Consider the following 15,953-nt stretch of genomic DNA (forward strand, 5'->3'; position numbering starts at 1 on the left):
CTAACCGTAAACAGGCTAACTAGACTAACCGGAGTGCTATTCAGGCTAACCGGAGAGCTATTTAGGCTAACCGGAATGCTTTTTAGACCAACCGGAGAGCTATTTAGGCTAACCGGAGTGCTATTCAGGCTAACCGGAGTTCTATTCAGGCTAACCGGAGAGCTATTTAGGCTAACCGGAGAGCTATTTAGGCTAACCGGAAAGCTATTTAGGCTAACCGGAGAGCTATTTCGGGTAACCGGAGAGCTATTCAGGCTAACCGGAGCGCTTTTTAGGCTAACCGGAGTGCTTATTAGGCTAACCGGAGTGCAGTGTTTTTGACTGCGGGTCATTCTATAATAGTCCTACGTTATAAATCCCGGTATACCGGGTGCCGGGCTCATCAAAATTCACACTACGGTGGAAACAGTGAAGTATTCAGCCATAAAAACAAGGATTTGACATTATTAACTGAAATTTTTAAAAAATAATTTTGACTACCGGACACGGAGTATTTTAAAAAACCTGTCCGGCTGCCGGACATAGAGACGCAGCAAAAATTTTTTATTTCTTTGACGGCTTTTTATTCGAGATATCTAAGCACTCGATGGCATATTTGCAGTGTAGAGCTATTTGGATACAACCACACATGTTCTTTTCAGAAAGCCTCTTTTAAAAATGGGGCTGATGCTGAAACTTAGTGCGTATTAATTACTTTCTGCTCCTTGAAGTTTGTTGAGTGCAGCGGGGCTCGCACGAGATAAAACGGGGCCTATCCAGAAAAAAAAATCATATCGGTCAGGGGCACCCAACGGATCGTTTCGGTAACTTATCTGTTCGGAAGGCGTTTAATCCCCACTGATTTTCTGAAGAGAATTGTCACCTCGAACTTTCGTGATATGAGAAATTTAATGTCTGTTGTTTTCGAATTGTAAAAAATGTCGTTTGGGGTACCGAAAAAAAGTCAGTTATCATTTTCGGAAAGGCGATAAGACCTACGGTTTTCAGGGAATGGTCAAAAAAGCCCTAATAAATTCGAGAATACTCTAGTTCCCCTAGAATAACCGAACAGATAAATTTTTTTAGTGCAACCTAAAAATAACCTACAGAGCTTTAAAAGTACTCCAGATAGCCTAAAACAGCGTTTAAAAGCATTTGAGAGAAAACGGTGGTTGGGTGCCCCTGATCAGTGTAAAATGAGGTTGACGGGCTTACACGACTCTTAATTACGGTCCGTGACATTTATACACTTTCTTTGCTTCACCGTATAGCTTTCTCGAAGTAAAACTACAGCAGGTCTCCGAAGAAAAACTGGACGAGGATAAATATTATTTTCGCGCAAACAGTTCTAATCAAACAGCCGGTCCCCGACGGCGTCACATATAGAATGTAGTTGAGCAATATGTTTACGGAATGTTTCAACTAATTGTCCCTCAAAACTAGTAGACTGTCAATACTCACGGAAAGCTTAACTTTATTGTAAAATATACAGTTTCTTCTGGCCGAATGCGCTGTAAGTCGCTGTCCAATTATTAAAACGCCAATGTCACTGTCGATTTCACTTTTCTGTTTGTCGCTGTCGTAATTTCGCGCGGTCGACTCGTCGTTCGTCGTCATTTAATTTCAGCTCCTTCATGTCGTCGTTACAGAGCCATGTCGCCTGTCGGAATTTACCCTAACAGGACCTCATTACTTGCCAAAAATTTTAGGACAATTTTAATTTCGGACAAAAGAAGTGTTCGAAAATAAAACCGTTAGAGATTTTACGAGTCCGAAATATTTACAGTACAGTATAAAATTTTTAAGTAGCTCCAAAGCTCTTAATTAGTTTCCTTTATGAGGCTAACTCTAGTTGAGACACTGCTTTAGATACATAACGGCTTTATTGAATTTGTGTTTTTTTCTCTTCGGTATATCTCTTAAACCTTGAGGGTGCAGTAAAACTATCATTTTCACAGATATTGTTCCGGTCTAATTCGTGCTTTGTAGGCCTAATTATGTACTTGAGCTTTGTTCCTTCGGTGTCGGAAATGAGATAGAGTCCGAAAATTTAACGTCCGAAATTTTAACGTCCAAAGATTTTTGCACTGAGTAATGTAAGGCGAACGTATGCCAGATTACTTTCTTCATTCTCTTTTCTCTGCGGAGGCTTCTTTTGTTTCCTCCTGTAAGCTATTCCCCAAGCAAGGTAAGCCGTGGAAAGATTGTGAAGAGGAAATAATGGACACCAGGGGCCCGTTTCTCGAAAGCCCCGGAAACTACTTATCGTGCCCGCAAAGCCATTTTTAAGTAATCTGTATCTACAGAGAGGAGAGATGTTGTATGAAGAGGACCTCTGTTCATATTAAAGAATATGTGAATAAAACAGCTCTGTAATCATAAGGTTTGAGATTTTGCTACGGCTTTCCGGGTGCAAAAACGTTTCGGGACGTTGAAGAAACGGGCCCCTGGACCTCTGTAAGACTTTTACCCGAAAAGGGAGCATTTAACCTATGGTTGTGCTCTCTACTTGTAGAAAAGGTTTCTCCGCGACTGCAATATTAGTGTTCTTTCTACCTAGCGTGATTGCCATTTGTCATGAAAAACCGTAATTTTCGGTTGACAAATCTCAAATATTACAACTCATTTCACTGATGTAAGCTGCCAGATGAAAACACTGATATACTCCATTCCATTCCAACGGAAATGATCAAAATATCCCTGTATCATATGCCAAATCATCCTCGTGCGGAAATTTAGCATTACGTGGGACTGTTCCTTTCCACGTTTGCAATTACCTATTTATTTAGTAGCACCAATATGCAGGTAATACATATTGATAATTGATAAACAAACTGGACTGCATGTTGCGCTAGAAGTTGCATTGAGTTTATTTTTCTTGAATTTTTTTATTTGTCCAGGCATAAAATCGCTTGCTAATAAATAATTTAAATTCGTCACATTGTGCTTGCACTTCGTTTTCTTTTAGAAGTCGCTCACAGATTACCTCTAAATTATTGTTAAGTCCATTTGTTGAATTGACTTGTGCTTTTCTCTCCACGTTTTCGTATTAGTAAAGATGCCAAAATCTTATTTCCTACTCCTAACACGGTTCATACAGTTTATACTGCAGTAAAAAGCTTTTTTCCTATGAAAATCATTTACTAGCTTATTTTGAGTTCTACTCAGTACCCCATCTCACAACTACCGAGGCAGTTTTTTTTCAGCCAATTAAAGTCAAAAATTCGCGAAGTTTTCAATATAAAGATCCCCACTAGTTTCTACATTTCATCAAGTGCAGACTTGCATGTAACGCCATTAATCAGCACACTAAAAAAGTAAACTTTCTGTGTTTGCGATACCTTACCTACAAATTACGTTTCAACGCATTTAATATTTCCTTTTTTTATATATGTTCATCCAAAAAGGGCCACGAATGCAGTGCGTTTGATATGTATACTATATACAATTAAAAAAATTCATTTTTGCCATTTAAAACATTTACGACCCAGAAGAAATTTTGAAAACAAATTTGACCGTTGGCAATAATTCAAAATCTATTATATTTTCAGCGAAAGCAATCATATCAGGCCGTGTATGCACATGACTACACCCGAGAATCTAAAAATAGATTTTCAGAGGATTCGATTGCTGCGGGGAAGTGACTCTCCGCGGTGATTTTCTCTTCACGTGACTTTCCATACAGCATTCACGAGAGACAATTCGACACCACCGGCGAAGAATGTTCGTTACGGAGTGAATTAAACGCTGATGGTAGTTCAGGTGACGACTTGCTCGTATTGAGATTCACGCAGGAAGTCAGTTGCATTGGGTTAGAACAGCGAAACGCCAGCTTCCTAACCAGGGTTGGTTTTTCACTAGATAACGTGGAGTCTTGGTTCGGTGTTTTGTCGCTGTCTTGAGAAGAGTCTGTAGATTCTTTTGTTTCAGTCTCTGATTCTTCGCTCTCAGGAGTGTCTAGTCTGGGTATTTTATTAGCTGGTGCTCCCTGTTCAGCCTCCTCAAAGTGCACCACTATGACACTTGTGTTATCCGCTCGAAGCTCCCTTTCTCGCCATCTTGACAACGCGCGCTGAATCAACCTGTTGAGGAAATTTGAAATCATCAGCAACTAGTGCAGGACGTTTACGGTAGTTGAGCAAATAATCGCAAAACCTTAGATATCTGTACTTTGATATTTTATTTTCATTGTTACATATACATGCACGTAACAAAATTTCACTACCCTCATATAGCACTCTTGTCGAGGTACAAGATTCGAGATTCCGAGTGACTGGTGCATTTTTTTCCTTACCAACAAAAAACACGTAACCACCTTTTGTATTTTGCCAGGTTTTGTGCAGGGTGAAACGACAAAATAGCAAACAAAAACAGACAACAGAGAACTTTGCCAGGTTTCCTAAGCATTTCTCTCTATTGACTATGAGCTGAGCTTTATTTCAAAAGCGACTCACAGGCGAAACAAGTCGAGTATGATTCTTACCTGTGTGACACGTCTCCTCCTTTTAAATGGTCGTCTTTGTTGAAATTGTGCACAAATTTAACCACCTCCTCGACTCTCATCATCCCCCACAGGCCATCCGATGCAATGACCAGAAACTTGTCCATACCAGGGCTTATCTTGTACACTCGCACGTCGGGCACTGGGGAGACTATGAATTCACTTCTATAATAGTCGAAACTCCACAGATCTCCTACACAAGGAAATGATCAAATGACACATCGGCGTAAGTTTCTTAGGGCCTCTTCATATGAGCCCGGTAGCCGGGCTGGCTTGGATACCGGGACGAATTTTGTTATCTGTTCATATGGGAAATTCCAGCCCGGCCTACCGGGATGAAATCCAAGAAACACAACCAAAATGGTGGAACATAAACTTGTATCGTTCGCGGCTGTCGTAGCTTTGTGAACTCTTGTAACTTTACTAACAAAGCTAATTCGTATACTCCTAATGTGGAAATACATACAAGACAAAAATTATGCCATTTTGGCCGCTATGTTGCGAAAGCGAAGCTATTTTGTGTAAAAAGTTTCGTCCCGGTTACCCGCGCTGGCGTGTTCATATGGGAAAGTTTCATCCCGGTTACCGAGATATCGGTCGCAAAAACCGAGATCTCGGCAACCGGGCCAGCCCTGCTTCTCATATGAACCCATCCACATTCTTACGAAGGAAAGAGTGGCAAGGCGAGATCTCGGAAACCGAGCCAGCCCGGTTGACCGGGCTCATATGAAGAGGCCCTTAGAAATAAAACTTCCTTATTTTGCAGCATAACAGCGACCTTGGGTGTCTCAATAGCCAACACAGCGTCCAAGATTTCAAGTCATAGATAAAAGATAGATTTGATCCGAGCGATACTCTCCATAGGGAATTTGCTAGGCACTAAAGACCTGCGATTTTTCTGTACATTCTACAGATAAGACAGTCAGTAATATCCTCCGTGTTCGTCTAATATGTTTCGCCGTTTTTTCAAACGTTTGGGAAAGTCAACTTCGCCAAATTCAGTGGAAACCGAGTCTTTGATGCTACACTTAAAGAAACTTTGTAAAATCAAGCGGGCATCTGGATTCACTTGTTCTTTTGATTCGCTTGAAGGTGCAGCCGGCGTCAGTCTCTTTTGGGTGCATTATATTTGACCCGGAAAGCGGCTTTAACACAAGGAAATGATGTATGGGGAAAAGGCGGTTTTTTTGGTCACATTTCCACAATTGACCACGAGCATAAAGCCAACGCTGTTCATCAGATGAAATAGGAAAAATGAACTAAAGCTCTATAAAAACCATTCTAACATAGAAAATAATCAAAGGTGAATGTTGTTACTTGCCAAGTGCTCTTGAAATGGCCAAGAAGGGAACTGATTCTGTCTGGGTACTTCTTCTGACAGGCCCCTTGTGACCATGATGGACGGGCCTTTCCCATGCTACCCGCGGTACACCATTCCGAGAGAGGACCTTTCCACCAAGGGACTCAATTCGAGTCTTTTCCGATGGAACGTCGGGTTTATGATCGGCGGTGAGAGCCACAGCTTGAAGTTTTTTCTCCTTATTCAATCGCCCAAGTGCTGCGCGTGAATCGCCCACATGAGCTATGTACAGCGTTCTACCCTTGAGGATCACAACGGTTGCTGTAGTCCCGGATGTACTTGGCAGTCCGTGTCTTGTACGAGGCCAGGAATCTGTAGATGAATTAGTTCAAAACAATCGCTTTAAAAGTATTCTCCGAACTATCTTAAAGTAGACCGCCACTACCCTCAAACGGCGAGCCCCTCCCCACGAATAGCGATAAAATTCAGACTCCGACAGTACTAAGTGATCATACTTTTACATGTTTGCACATGCGTGCCAGGCGTGAACGTCGTTCAGGGGCAAATGGTTTGCCATTTTGAATAGAAGCCGAAAAGCTTCGATGAGGTTAACCAAAGGGATGCGAAAATAAAGCCCTGTCGTAGGTTAGGATCAAGGTAACTTAACCTACCGACATCGATCTTTTCTGCAGGTCTAAACATGCCAAGAGGCTTAACGTTTGTAACGCGGTGGGAAATTAAAAGATATTTACCAGCGTTTCTAATGTATCGGGTAACGGGCTTGTCTACGGATTATGTAAAGCTTTTAAGAAGATTTTTCATTGTTTTTGCGACATTGTCAAGTGTTTGGATGTTTGGGTATTTAGTTCAATGGAACCACGGGTGGCAGCCATTGTGTTTTTGTTTAATTCTTGGCTTGTTCTTGCGTCCAATTAAAGTTGCAAAGGAACTTGACAAACGAACAAACTAAGAAAAAAGGGGGTAACATGGAACTCCTTCTTGGACCCCTCCCCACTCCGCCGGTCCCCTGATAGTTATCATGGTTTGATCAACGCAAACAGAACATCAGGCAATCTTGCGTGCAAGTGATAACACAGGGCTGTCAGCCCTCATTTTCACAAACGGTAGTGTTGAAAGCGATATTTAATACACTACGATGAAGAAAATGTTATATCCCCGGGGTTATATCCTGGTTAAACCGTTTTGCAGCTTTTATAATTTTTTGTTGACCAAGTGTTGAATAACCAAAGTTACATAAAAATGGTTTAAGAGTAAAGATTCTTTCACACAGAGACTTGGAGCTTAAATTTTGTCAGTCGCAATATTTGCACTATCAGCCAGACGAATGTCTCTTACTTCCATCACTTGCCCGACAATCTCCATAAGGGGTCTTTCTCGCCGTCCCGGGAGATCCCGAGGAAAAGCTTCGGTCTTACTGTGGGCTTAGCCTTGAAATACAGTGTATATGTTTTAGTGTGTTAGCAGTCTCTCCTCTTTCGAAAAAAAAAAATATCGCAGAAGGCATGAAGCGCTAATACAATAACGAGCGAAGCAAGCGCCAGTGCGAGGGCGCGGGCTAGAGTCAGAAGGAGGCTCAAGAAATTAGATGCGGAATTGAGTGACACAGAGAGCTGTATCAAAGGGAAGGAAAGCAAACGCTAAATAGATATTTAAATTTCCTTCACAATATTCTTGATCGTTCGCTACGCGTCTTCATTAGAAAACAAACCAGAACATGTTGCCATAGAAATCGTCTTTGATGGACAGGTGTCGCTTACCTGTGGGACTACGAAGCAGAGGCACAGGTTATCCCTCGCTTCCGACCACAGATGGAAAACCGCAGTAAATTTATGTCGGTTTTCAAAAAAAAAAAAATTTCCGCATCGAAGTAACAGAGCAGAGGAACTTTCACAGTCTCATCTTAAATTATGTAAAATCAATATCAAGCCAAGTAGTGACGCAACAATCAATTATACTCGTTCTAAGTCAAACAGAATATTTTCATTGTATAGCTTAGCGAGTAAATAAAGCTCGTTAGTGGGAGACTGCATAAGCGACAGAACATGCCTCTAAATATTCGTACTTAAAAGAAACGCATTCTTCTAAGAGACTCTTGTAGGCTTTCTCTACTATGCAAAATTGCTTTTCCTTTACAGCTTTGACTGTTATTTAGAAGCATGTGTATTTTGCATATGAATAGCGGAGGGACAAGGGGGATAAAATTACCGAGTCGCTTGGAACGTCACAAATACCGAACACAAAGTTTTGGCGGGATAAATACAAACTGAAAACTTATTTTCGATTTAACGAGGCGATCGGCAGAGAAATACGACCGATTCTTCAAATGTCGTGCTCAGAACCGATCGGCGCAGTTTGTTTCGTACCATACGCGTCAGAAAAGCGAAAAAAATAAATCGAAAATGAAGGCCACCATTACTTACCGATCTGCTTCCACATTGCGCAGTGTGTCGCCATAAATCCATCCTTGATGGCTTTAGTGACTCGGGCTGTATCATTCGAGTAGAAGCCTTTCTGCTGCTTTATTATGTCCCATAAATGTTCCCGGGCAAAAATGGCCGCGTCTCTTCCACCGTGGCCATCAAAGACCGCGAAAAATGCTTGCTCCGGATCTCGATCGAATACGACGCGTTTAAAATCTTCCATTTCTTTTCTTCCTCCCTGGTTTGCTTGGCCATTTACCCGAACAATGATCTTCCTGCTTTTCGTCCTCTTGGACATTTTGAACGTACAGCCAAGGTTCACACCGCTTATAACATCCAAAACTCTGGCGAGTAATTTGTAATTTGCCCGCTCTCATGAATATGTCATATTTTGCCTGAATACGCAGCTGTTGATTAATTTGTCTGTTTGAAACGGACCAATCACGACTCAGATCTAACAAGACATAAATATTGAACTTCCGATAACAACCAATCATCACGCGCACTGTACAGCAATGAAAATCATACAAGTTCAAACTTGCCCAGATACGCGGACTGCTCTTCAATTCTTATTACGTTCAAATGTGATGTCATAATCCCCGATTCTTCGAATTTGAACGAGTTTAAACTTGCTTGCATTGTGGTTTTTAAATCACTGAATATCCGAATATTACTGTTAATTTTGTTTACCTGGAAGAACTTGGGATAAGTTGGCTAATCAAGTTCTTTGGCATCCCAACAAAATCTGCTGATTAAATAAGTTAAATTAACGTAAGTTCAGTCCCACATTTTTGGGACATACGCAAGATCCTTTTTGATAATTTTATACACCATACCTTGATCTAGGCAGAGGCCCCCTTCAAAAAAAAAATTATAAATACATTACCAGTATATAAAGTCCCCTCCAGCTCATAGCAACTGGGCCAAAATATACCTACATTGCTACGTTTAATAAAATATTATAAAATAGAAACATCGAAATCCCGCTCTTGCCTTTGCAATCGTCATATTTCACTTCCTAGTTTTCCGAAGCAGGAAGCAAGCAAAATTAGAACTCTCAAGCCTAGACTTTTTGGGGAAGTAGTTTCGACCTTCCGGTCAGGATCGATCGAGGTCGCATAGCCGGGATCGGGTAATTAGTAGAGGTGAGGTAGAAATATACTAGCGAGCATGCGAGTCTGATGGTGCGTTTGTTTACTGGGGAAAAACGTTCTGATCATCTTTCATGCAGCCCAAAATTTTCGAGAAACGGGCCGGAAGTCTAAAAGAAGGAAACCCCAACAACAGCTCTCGCGATCACGGTAGGTCGATCAAGATGCTCGATCTACCGTTAGTTTCCAGTCTTTCTCCAAGTCTCCATGATCCGACCGTGTCTGTCACATTAACTTCGTTAGGTATAGCGTCAATTCTGGTCTAAAACAATGTTTCTTCGACGAGCATTTGGTCGGCTTTCCACTACCTCAACTTCTCAACTAACAGGTAAAGACGAGAAACGTTTGTTTCTCAGCGAAGAGTTCGACACACGCGAAGCTGCTTTTCTATAAAGTCTTACTGCTTTGTGTACATCAGCGTGTACATACAGAATGCATTTAAGATTGTATGAAGTCTAGCGTACAAAATGAAGTTCTCTGGGGGTATATTGTTGAGGTCAATTGTGTTCTGCTTAAGTTTATATATATTGCCAGAGTTTCATTTTGTCGCTTGTAGCGTAAGCGCTGTTTTAGAGCAGGGCGATTATAAGCTTAGATATTCTGCGTGCACTATTGTGTGGAGTTTACCGGTCGGTCGGATACCGAACCGGGATCAATTCATTGCCAAATGAAAACAGGAGCAATTCCTTCAGCTACAATAATCGATAACCGCTTAAATTTCTCGTGGTGTTACTCGCAAAGTAAGCTTGTATCATTCTTGGTGGGTTTCGTGTAAACAAAACACGTACTTTAGAGTGACATGTACACCTCCCTCTTGGGGCTGGGAGGGGCTGCACCAACTCCAGTTAAAGGGCACGTCCCACAAGGAAAGGGGGGTACAGCATTATTATTTTGACTACCCTGAAGTACAATATTTACCATATTGGTATTCCTCTACTCCGGCTGACAATTTTACAAGGTGGCTTACAGATGTATCCCTCCTCCCTTTAGAGGAGACTGTGATTGTCATGTTGCTGTGGACAACCTCATTCTTTGTGAAGAATCTTTTCTATTAGGGACAAAAGTAGTGTCAATGTTAAGAAAATCAATCTTAAGACAACATTTTGAAATGAAATTAGTTAATTTTCTAATACTCAGTAAAAAGATTATACTGGATAATTTGGGTATGGCTGGTTTGCAGTGTCACGCCATCAAAAATAAAAATCGTAACCATTCAATAAATTAAGTCAAGAAGCTGAGATATGAAAGATGATTGATATATAAATAACATCGCCAAGTTTTAAGTCTGTACGGTTTTTCATCTGCGCGTTATTCGGAAAAGTGTTTCACTCAAATTTATAGAGCTTTGTATGGTGTCGCTATGTTTGTGCCCCTCGGAGGGACACAAACATGGTGGGCATTGAAATGAAATGTTATTACTCTAGAGCTCCGATACATTGAAATTAATACTTTGTCTAGAGCAAGAACTGTTTAGTTAGTAAAAACTTGAGCAATAACTCATCTTTTGACTTACTCAACAGCCTTATTGAGCCGCCATTTTAATGTCATGCAATGCTTAAACTTGGAAATTCCGATGTGCTTCATTACATAATGAGGAACCCTGTCAGGCTTAAACTTTGCAAAACGTCAAGTTATTAGAGGGTCTTACATCTGATGAAACTAAAACTTCACAAGGATTGGTAATTTCTTATTTTAGAAATTGATGACGTCACATGAAAACCGGCAATAAAGTTCATAAAAGTTCTGTATATATACTTCAATACTGTTGTATTTGAAATGAAACACTTGATGTTCATAAAACTCCACACCACTTACACAGAATTTTAGATGATATATTTTTTTAGAAAATATTATTGATATATAATAGAAGCCGTCCAAAGTTCACTTGAATGTGAACTTTTTTGATACTTGACTGTTCTGACCATAAGCACAACAGCTTACAAAAATTGTATGATCGTATTGATTATATTTGTTGAAATTTATTTTCAGAGAAACTTGTAATCCGATTAAGCTCATCACAGGCTGTCAACAAACCAAAGGTAGGATTTAGCCCTAGGGAGGGAGGCGTAGGGATTACTCTCAAATATAAGCTATGGTGGTATGTGTTGCTGTGAAAGGCGTGGTTTTCAGGCAGGTTTGTCTGAGATAGGGTGTAGAAATCATACAGTTTTGGTCTAGAATGGGGCATAATTTACCGGAAAAGTGTATAAATAATTTAGTCTGGAATAGGGCTCTTAACCTGGGGTTCTATAATAGAAATTCAAACTCAGAAGTGACTTTGTAAGATATTAGTTTAGTTAGTGTATGTTGGACTATGATTGTGGTATTTAAGTATCTGCCTGGAAAATAGCCAGTCTGGGATAGTGTAAGGGTTTTGGTGCCTAGTCTGGAATGGATTTGCAAAATCAAGCTGATCGTGGTCTAGTATAGGGTAAGGGTTTCAGCGCCCCAGTGGCACACCCCTTCCCAAAGACTTACAGCGTGCCCCCTGTCGGATTTAGATAGTGAGTAGCATAGCTGATAAGAGATTACAGCATTCATGATAGAACACTAGTAGATTTGTACTAATTATACACTCCAAGCCACATACCATAACATACAAAATTTTCACGTCAGTGAATGACTTCAGCTAGTGTTTTGGACTGCTTTTATAATGATTGTATTTGATGTGACCATAAGAATGGGAATCAATTGTTTTAAATAAGTCAAAAGTGGTACTTGTTATTGTCTTAAATACAGTTTTCGTTTTCAGAAAACTACCCAACTTAGAAAGATGTTGGAATCACCAGAATTAGAATTTATCATGGAGGCCCATAATGGATTAAGTGCTAAAATAGTGCAAGAGGCAGGTCAGTGTCATTGAAAGTTGGTTGGTCAATAGGCCATGTTTGATATATCAATACATACCCCGGTACCAGTATTCTAACTTGGCTCTCAGGCTTTCAGGATAAATTGGAAATTTGATATTAAGTCTCCTTTGTCTCTCAATTCCCAAAAGAGACTTGGGTGCAAAGAAAATACCACCAGCTATAGCAGTTTGTCGTAAAAGTCTTGGAGCTATGTAAGAATACTGATATGTTGAACATGGCTCTCTAAGCCAGATAGCTAGTCAGAACCGCTTCTGGGAATGTCTGCCTTAGAGAAAACTCACAGTATTCAAAAATGATAAGGGTGTGTGGAATGCCAGCATGGAGCAACATTGAACATTAAACTATCCTGCTAATAAAAATTATTGGAGAGAGCAGAGGGAGGCATTTGTAGGTGTAAAACACCTTGCACAAGAACACACCACAGTGACCCCAGCCAGGGCTCAAACCCAGATCGATCTATCTGGAGAACGAAATGCTAACCCAATATCTCCTCATCTCTTACATAGATATAGCATCAGTAAACATTATTTTCTGATCGTTAATTATAATCAAATTGAAGACCCCTGCATTATATATTAATTATCATAATTTCTTACAAAACTAGCTCTTGGTATTTGATATCATTTTACAGGCTTTAAGGGTATATGGGGTAGTGGTTTGTCAATATCAGCACAGCTAGGAGTGCGAGACAGCAATGAAGCATCATGGACACAAGTAATGGAGGTGATGGAGTTCATGAGTGATGCGACAGACATTCCAATTTTACTGGATGCTGACACTGGTTATGGTAACTTCAATAATGCCCGGCGTTTGGTGACAAAACTTGAACAGAGAGGCATTGCTGGAGCCTGCATTGAGGACAAGCTTTTCCCAAAGACAAACTCTTTGTTGGATGGCAGGGCACAGCCTCTGGCAGATATTGATGAGTTCTGTGCAAAGATCAAAGCTTGTAAAGGTACTGAATGTCCTTCATTTGTTTGCCCTTGGACTTTGACTGCATCTTGGTCCAAACATGCAAAAACAATATTACCAGTATTCAGCCATCTTGATCTCATGCTTCATCAGTAACATAATTTTACCTTTCAACAGTGTAGAGTTGCTGTTATTAACCATTCAAGTTTCTTTGGTTCAAAATTTTTAATGTAGAAATTTCACAGAGTTTTGATTTTGTAAAATTATGTGGACTGTGACAAAGTCAAGGTCCACAAATCAGCGAACAAGGCAGTTGGGTTCTTCTAGATACAGTTTTGACACTTTATTTTCATTTTCCTTCAGATACACAGTCAGACCCTGATTTTAGTATTGTGGCGAGAGTTGAAGCTTTTATCGCTGGATGGGGCCTGGATGAAGCACTCAAGAGATCTGAAGCTTACCTCAATGCAGGAGCTGATGCAATCTTGATGCACAGCAAGAAATCTGATCCTTCAGATATTGAAGCTTTTGTAAAAGCTTGGAATAACCAGGTACGTTTTATGATTTATATGCAGGGTTGTTGTCACAAGGGTTGAAGTAGGCAGCTTTTCTGCTGGAGTAGGGGCTGATTTTGGCATCTTTATCTAAAGAATCAGACAAATTACTCAGCAGATTGGGCATATCCGGAATAGATGGTGATTTTCGATAGCAGCAGGGTACTTTTGACAATCCTGTATATACTGACAACCCTATGATAATGGGTAACTCCCTGTTATGGCCACCTCAATACAATGACCAGGATTTTGCTCATGACTGCACACCAATCTATGTGTGGACTCTTTACAATTTGCCAATGGTCACTTTTGTCCAATGATCGCATAATTCTCTCTCCAACTTGGGAATGTAGTAAGAGATTCAATTGCAGTGGGGTGAAATTTGTTCATCTATCCTCTGAATTGGCCATGCCCTATGTAATATTCAGTTCCTGTTTCACACTGTTTGCAGTTCCGGTCACATGACCGAAGGTGTGATGAGTCCGTATAAGTTATTCGCATACTTGTGTGTATTTGCATATTCTTCTAGTTCTTCGAGTCTGCATAACACTATGTTCTAAAACGTATCTCTTGCCTAGTTTATTGGTTCATTGCTATGACATGGTGTCAGAAGTGGGATTTATTGGTTCATGTAATATTCAGTTCCGGTTTCACGCTGTTCGCAGTTCTGATCACGTGACCGACGGTGTGATGAGTCCGTATAAATTATTTGCATGCTTGTGTGTATTTGCATATTCTTCTAGTTCTTCGAGTCTGCATAACATGATGTTCTAAAAATGTATCTCTTGCCTGGTTTATTGGTTCATTGCTACGACATTGCTAAACTGTTACACTCAGGCGTACATTCTTACTCCGTCACATACTCCACACTCCGAGTCATACATCACTTCCACTATGACACTAATCATTCACTGATACATCTGACTCCTTCTGACAAAGATTATTCAAAGATCCTCATACTGTTGACATTGAATGCACTTTATACTTTTCACAATAAGTAGGAAATTTTGTATCTTTATGGGTTGCCGTATTGCTGAGCCAATCAAAGAACTCTGTAATTATAATTGACAGGGCCCAGTAGTGATAGTTCCAACCAAATATTACACAGTACCAACAGATCAGTTTAGGGATTGGGGTGTTTCACTTGTGATCTGGGCCAATCACAACATGAGAGCTGCAATCTCAGCTATGCAGGATGTCACACAACAGATCTACAATGACCAGTCTTTGGTCAATGTAGAAAAGAAGGTAAGAAACTTTTTGTTAATGGCCACATAATTTTGTTTCATGCAAATTGGCAGAAGCATTCTGCTTAAGAATAAGACTAACTTTAACACTAAGCCACTGCAATTTTGAATGCTATTTAAATTAAAATGACTTCTTTTGTTCCTTTGCAGGTTGTGCCAGTGAAGGAGGTTTTCCGCCTTCAAAAAGACGAGGAATTAAAAGAAGCAGAAAAGAAATACCTACCTGAAAAATAGACTTAACATAACAAATTGTGGAAATATTCTATGGTCTTCCAAGAAACCCAATCAGATATATTAAAATTATACTTGTTCACTATGAGGCTCAGGTGAATCATTATGATTCAGGTTTCCATGTCAGGTAGAATTTCAATATGTATAATTGGGCCTAGACACTAACTGCTTTTAATTTCTGAAAAATATTATTATTAATAAAGGGATCAAAAGATTTCTTAATGGACGCTTTGAATCTTTTATGTTTACCAGTGATTGCAATACAGTTCATTGTGCAGAACTACATGGTTATAGGCTAGTACAAGGTGTTTTAAAAAATTTTCTAGATTGTGATGTTGAAAGTCATAAGTCACCTTTTTTTATGACGTTAAATAATAAACGTTGTCCTCTCGTTAGGGACCACCACTAGCCTCACAAGCATGATGAGCCCAAAGAACATCTGTGTAGGAGTGACCACATGTCTTTTGGAATGATTAACATTAGCTTTGGATGCCTTAAAAGCAACCACCTTTTGTAACCAACCCCCTCTTGTAAACAGCCATATCATGCAAGCAGCGACTGCTGTTAAGCCATCACCTCTTAATACCTCTAATCTCATAGAGCACTACTTTCATAAGGGATGGGGGGGGGGGGGTGGGGGGTGGGGGGGCAGTGGCCTCATCTCTGGATTAAGCAGTCTGGGTTCAAGCCAACACAAAGAAATCAGATATGAAAGATGGGTACAGCTAACGTTTTCCTCTATGATTGTCAAACATAGGATGTTGGTT

The 15,953-nt window shown here is 40.2% G+C and overlaps 2 protein-coding genes across 3 annotated transcripts; one reads left to right on the forward strand and one right to left on the reverse strand.

The window, feature by feature from the left end:
* Positions 1–2,301: 2,301 nt before the first annotated feature.
* On the reverse strand, positions 2,302–8,620 carry LOC145462891 (protein phosphatase 1D-like). Its single transcript, XM_081446540.1, has 4 exons — positions 8,222–8,620; positions 5,802–6,152; positions 4,463–4,673; positions 2,302–4,061 (listed from the first exon to the last, which is right to left on the reverse strand). Exons 1-4 carry the CDS (start codon positions 8,517–8,519, stop codon positions 3,668–3,670), a joined length of 1,254 nt encoding a protein of 417 aa, XP_081302666.1. The 5' UTR covers positions 8,520–8,620; the 3' UTR covers positions 2,302–3,667.
* A 699-nt stretch (positions 8,621–9,319) lies between these two features.
* LOC145462892 (phosphoenolpyruvate phosphomutase) lies at positions 9,320–15,805 on the forward strand. 2 transcript variants are annotated; one of them, XM_081446541.1, is made up of 7 exons: positions 9,320–9,700; positions 11,362–11,411; positions 12,125–12,221; positions 12,874–13,197; positions 13,518–13,705; positions 14,780–14,956; positions 15,106–15,805. In XM_081446541.1, the coding sequence occupies exons 1-7, from the start codon at positions 9,643–9,645 to the stop codon at positions 15,187–15,189; spliced, it is 978 nt and encodes a 325-aa protein (XP_081302667.1). In that variant the 5' UTR covers positions 9,320–9,642; the 3' UTR covers positions 15,190–15,805. The 2 variants fall into 2 exon arrangements, with proteins under 2 accessions (XP_081302667.1, XP_081302668.1); XM_081446542.1 differs by having other exon boundaries at positions 9,628–9,719; positions 11,364–11,411.
* Positions 15,806–15,953: the final 148 nt, after the last annotated feature.

The sequence above is a fragment of the Orbicella franksi genome, chromosome 12 (genome assembly GCF_964199315.1).
Source record: "Orbicella franksi chromosome 12, jaOrbFran1.1, whole genome shotgun sequence".
Classification (NCBI taxonomy): Eukaryota; Metazoa; Cnidaria; class Anthozoa; order Scleractinia; family Merulinidae; genus Orbicella; species Orbicella franksi.

Coding starts and splice junctions, on each gene's coding strand:
- LOC145462891 (XM_081446540.1), bottom strand. CDS start 8,519: ATGTCCAAGAGGACGAAAAGCAGGAAGATCATTGTTCGGGTAAATGGC. Junction 4,674..5,801: donor GGCCATTTCAAGAGCACTTG/GCAAGTAACAAC, acceptor TTCCTTGTGTAG/GAGATCTGTGGAGTTTCGAC. Junction 4,062..4,462: donor GGAGGAGACGTGTCACACAG/GTAAGAATCATA, acceptor TTTCCTCAACAG/GTTGATTCAGCGCGCGTTGT.
- LOC145462892 (XM_081446541.1), top strand. CDS start 9,643: ATGTTTCTTCGACGAGCATTTGGTCGGCTTTCCACTACCTCAACTTCT. Junction 12,222..12,873: donor TAAAATAGTGCAAGAGGCAG/GTCAGTGTCATT, acceptor ATCATTTTACAG/GCTTTAAGGGTATATGGGGT. Junction 13,198..13,517: donor AAAGATCAAAGCTTGTAAAG/GTACTGAATGTC, acceptor ATTTTCCTTCAG/ATACACAGTCAGACCCTGAT.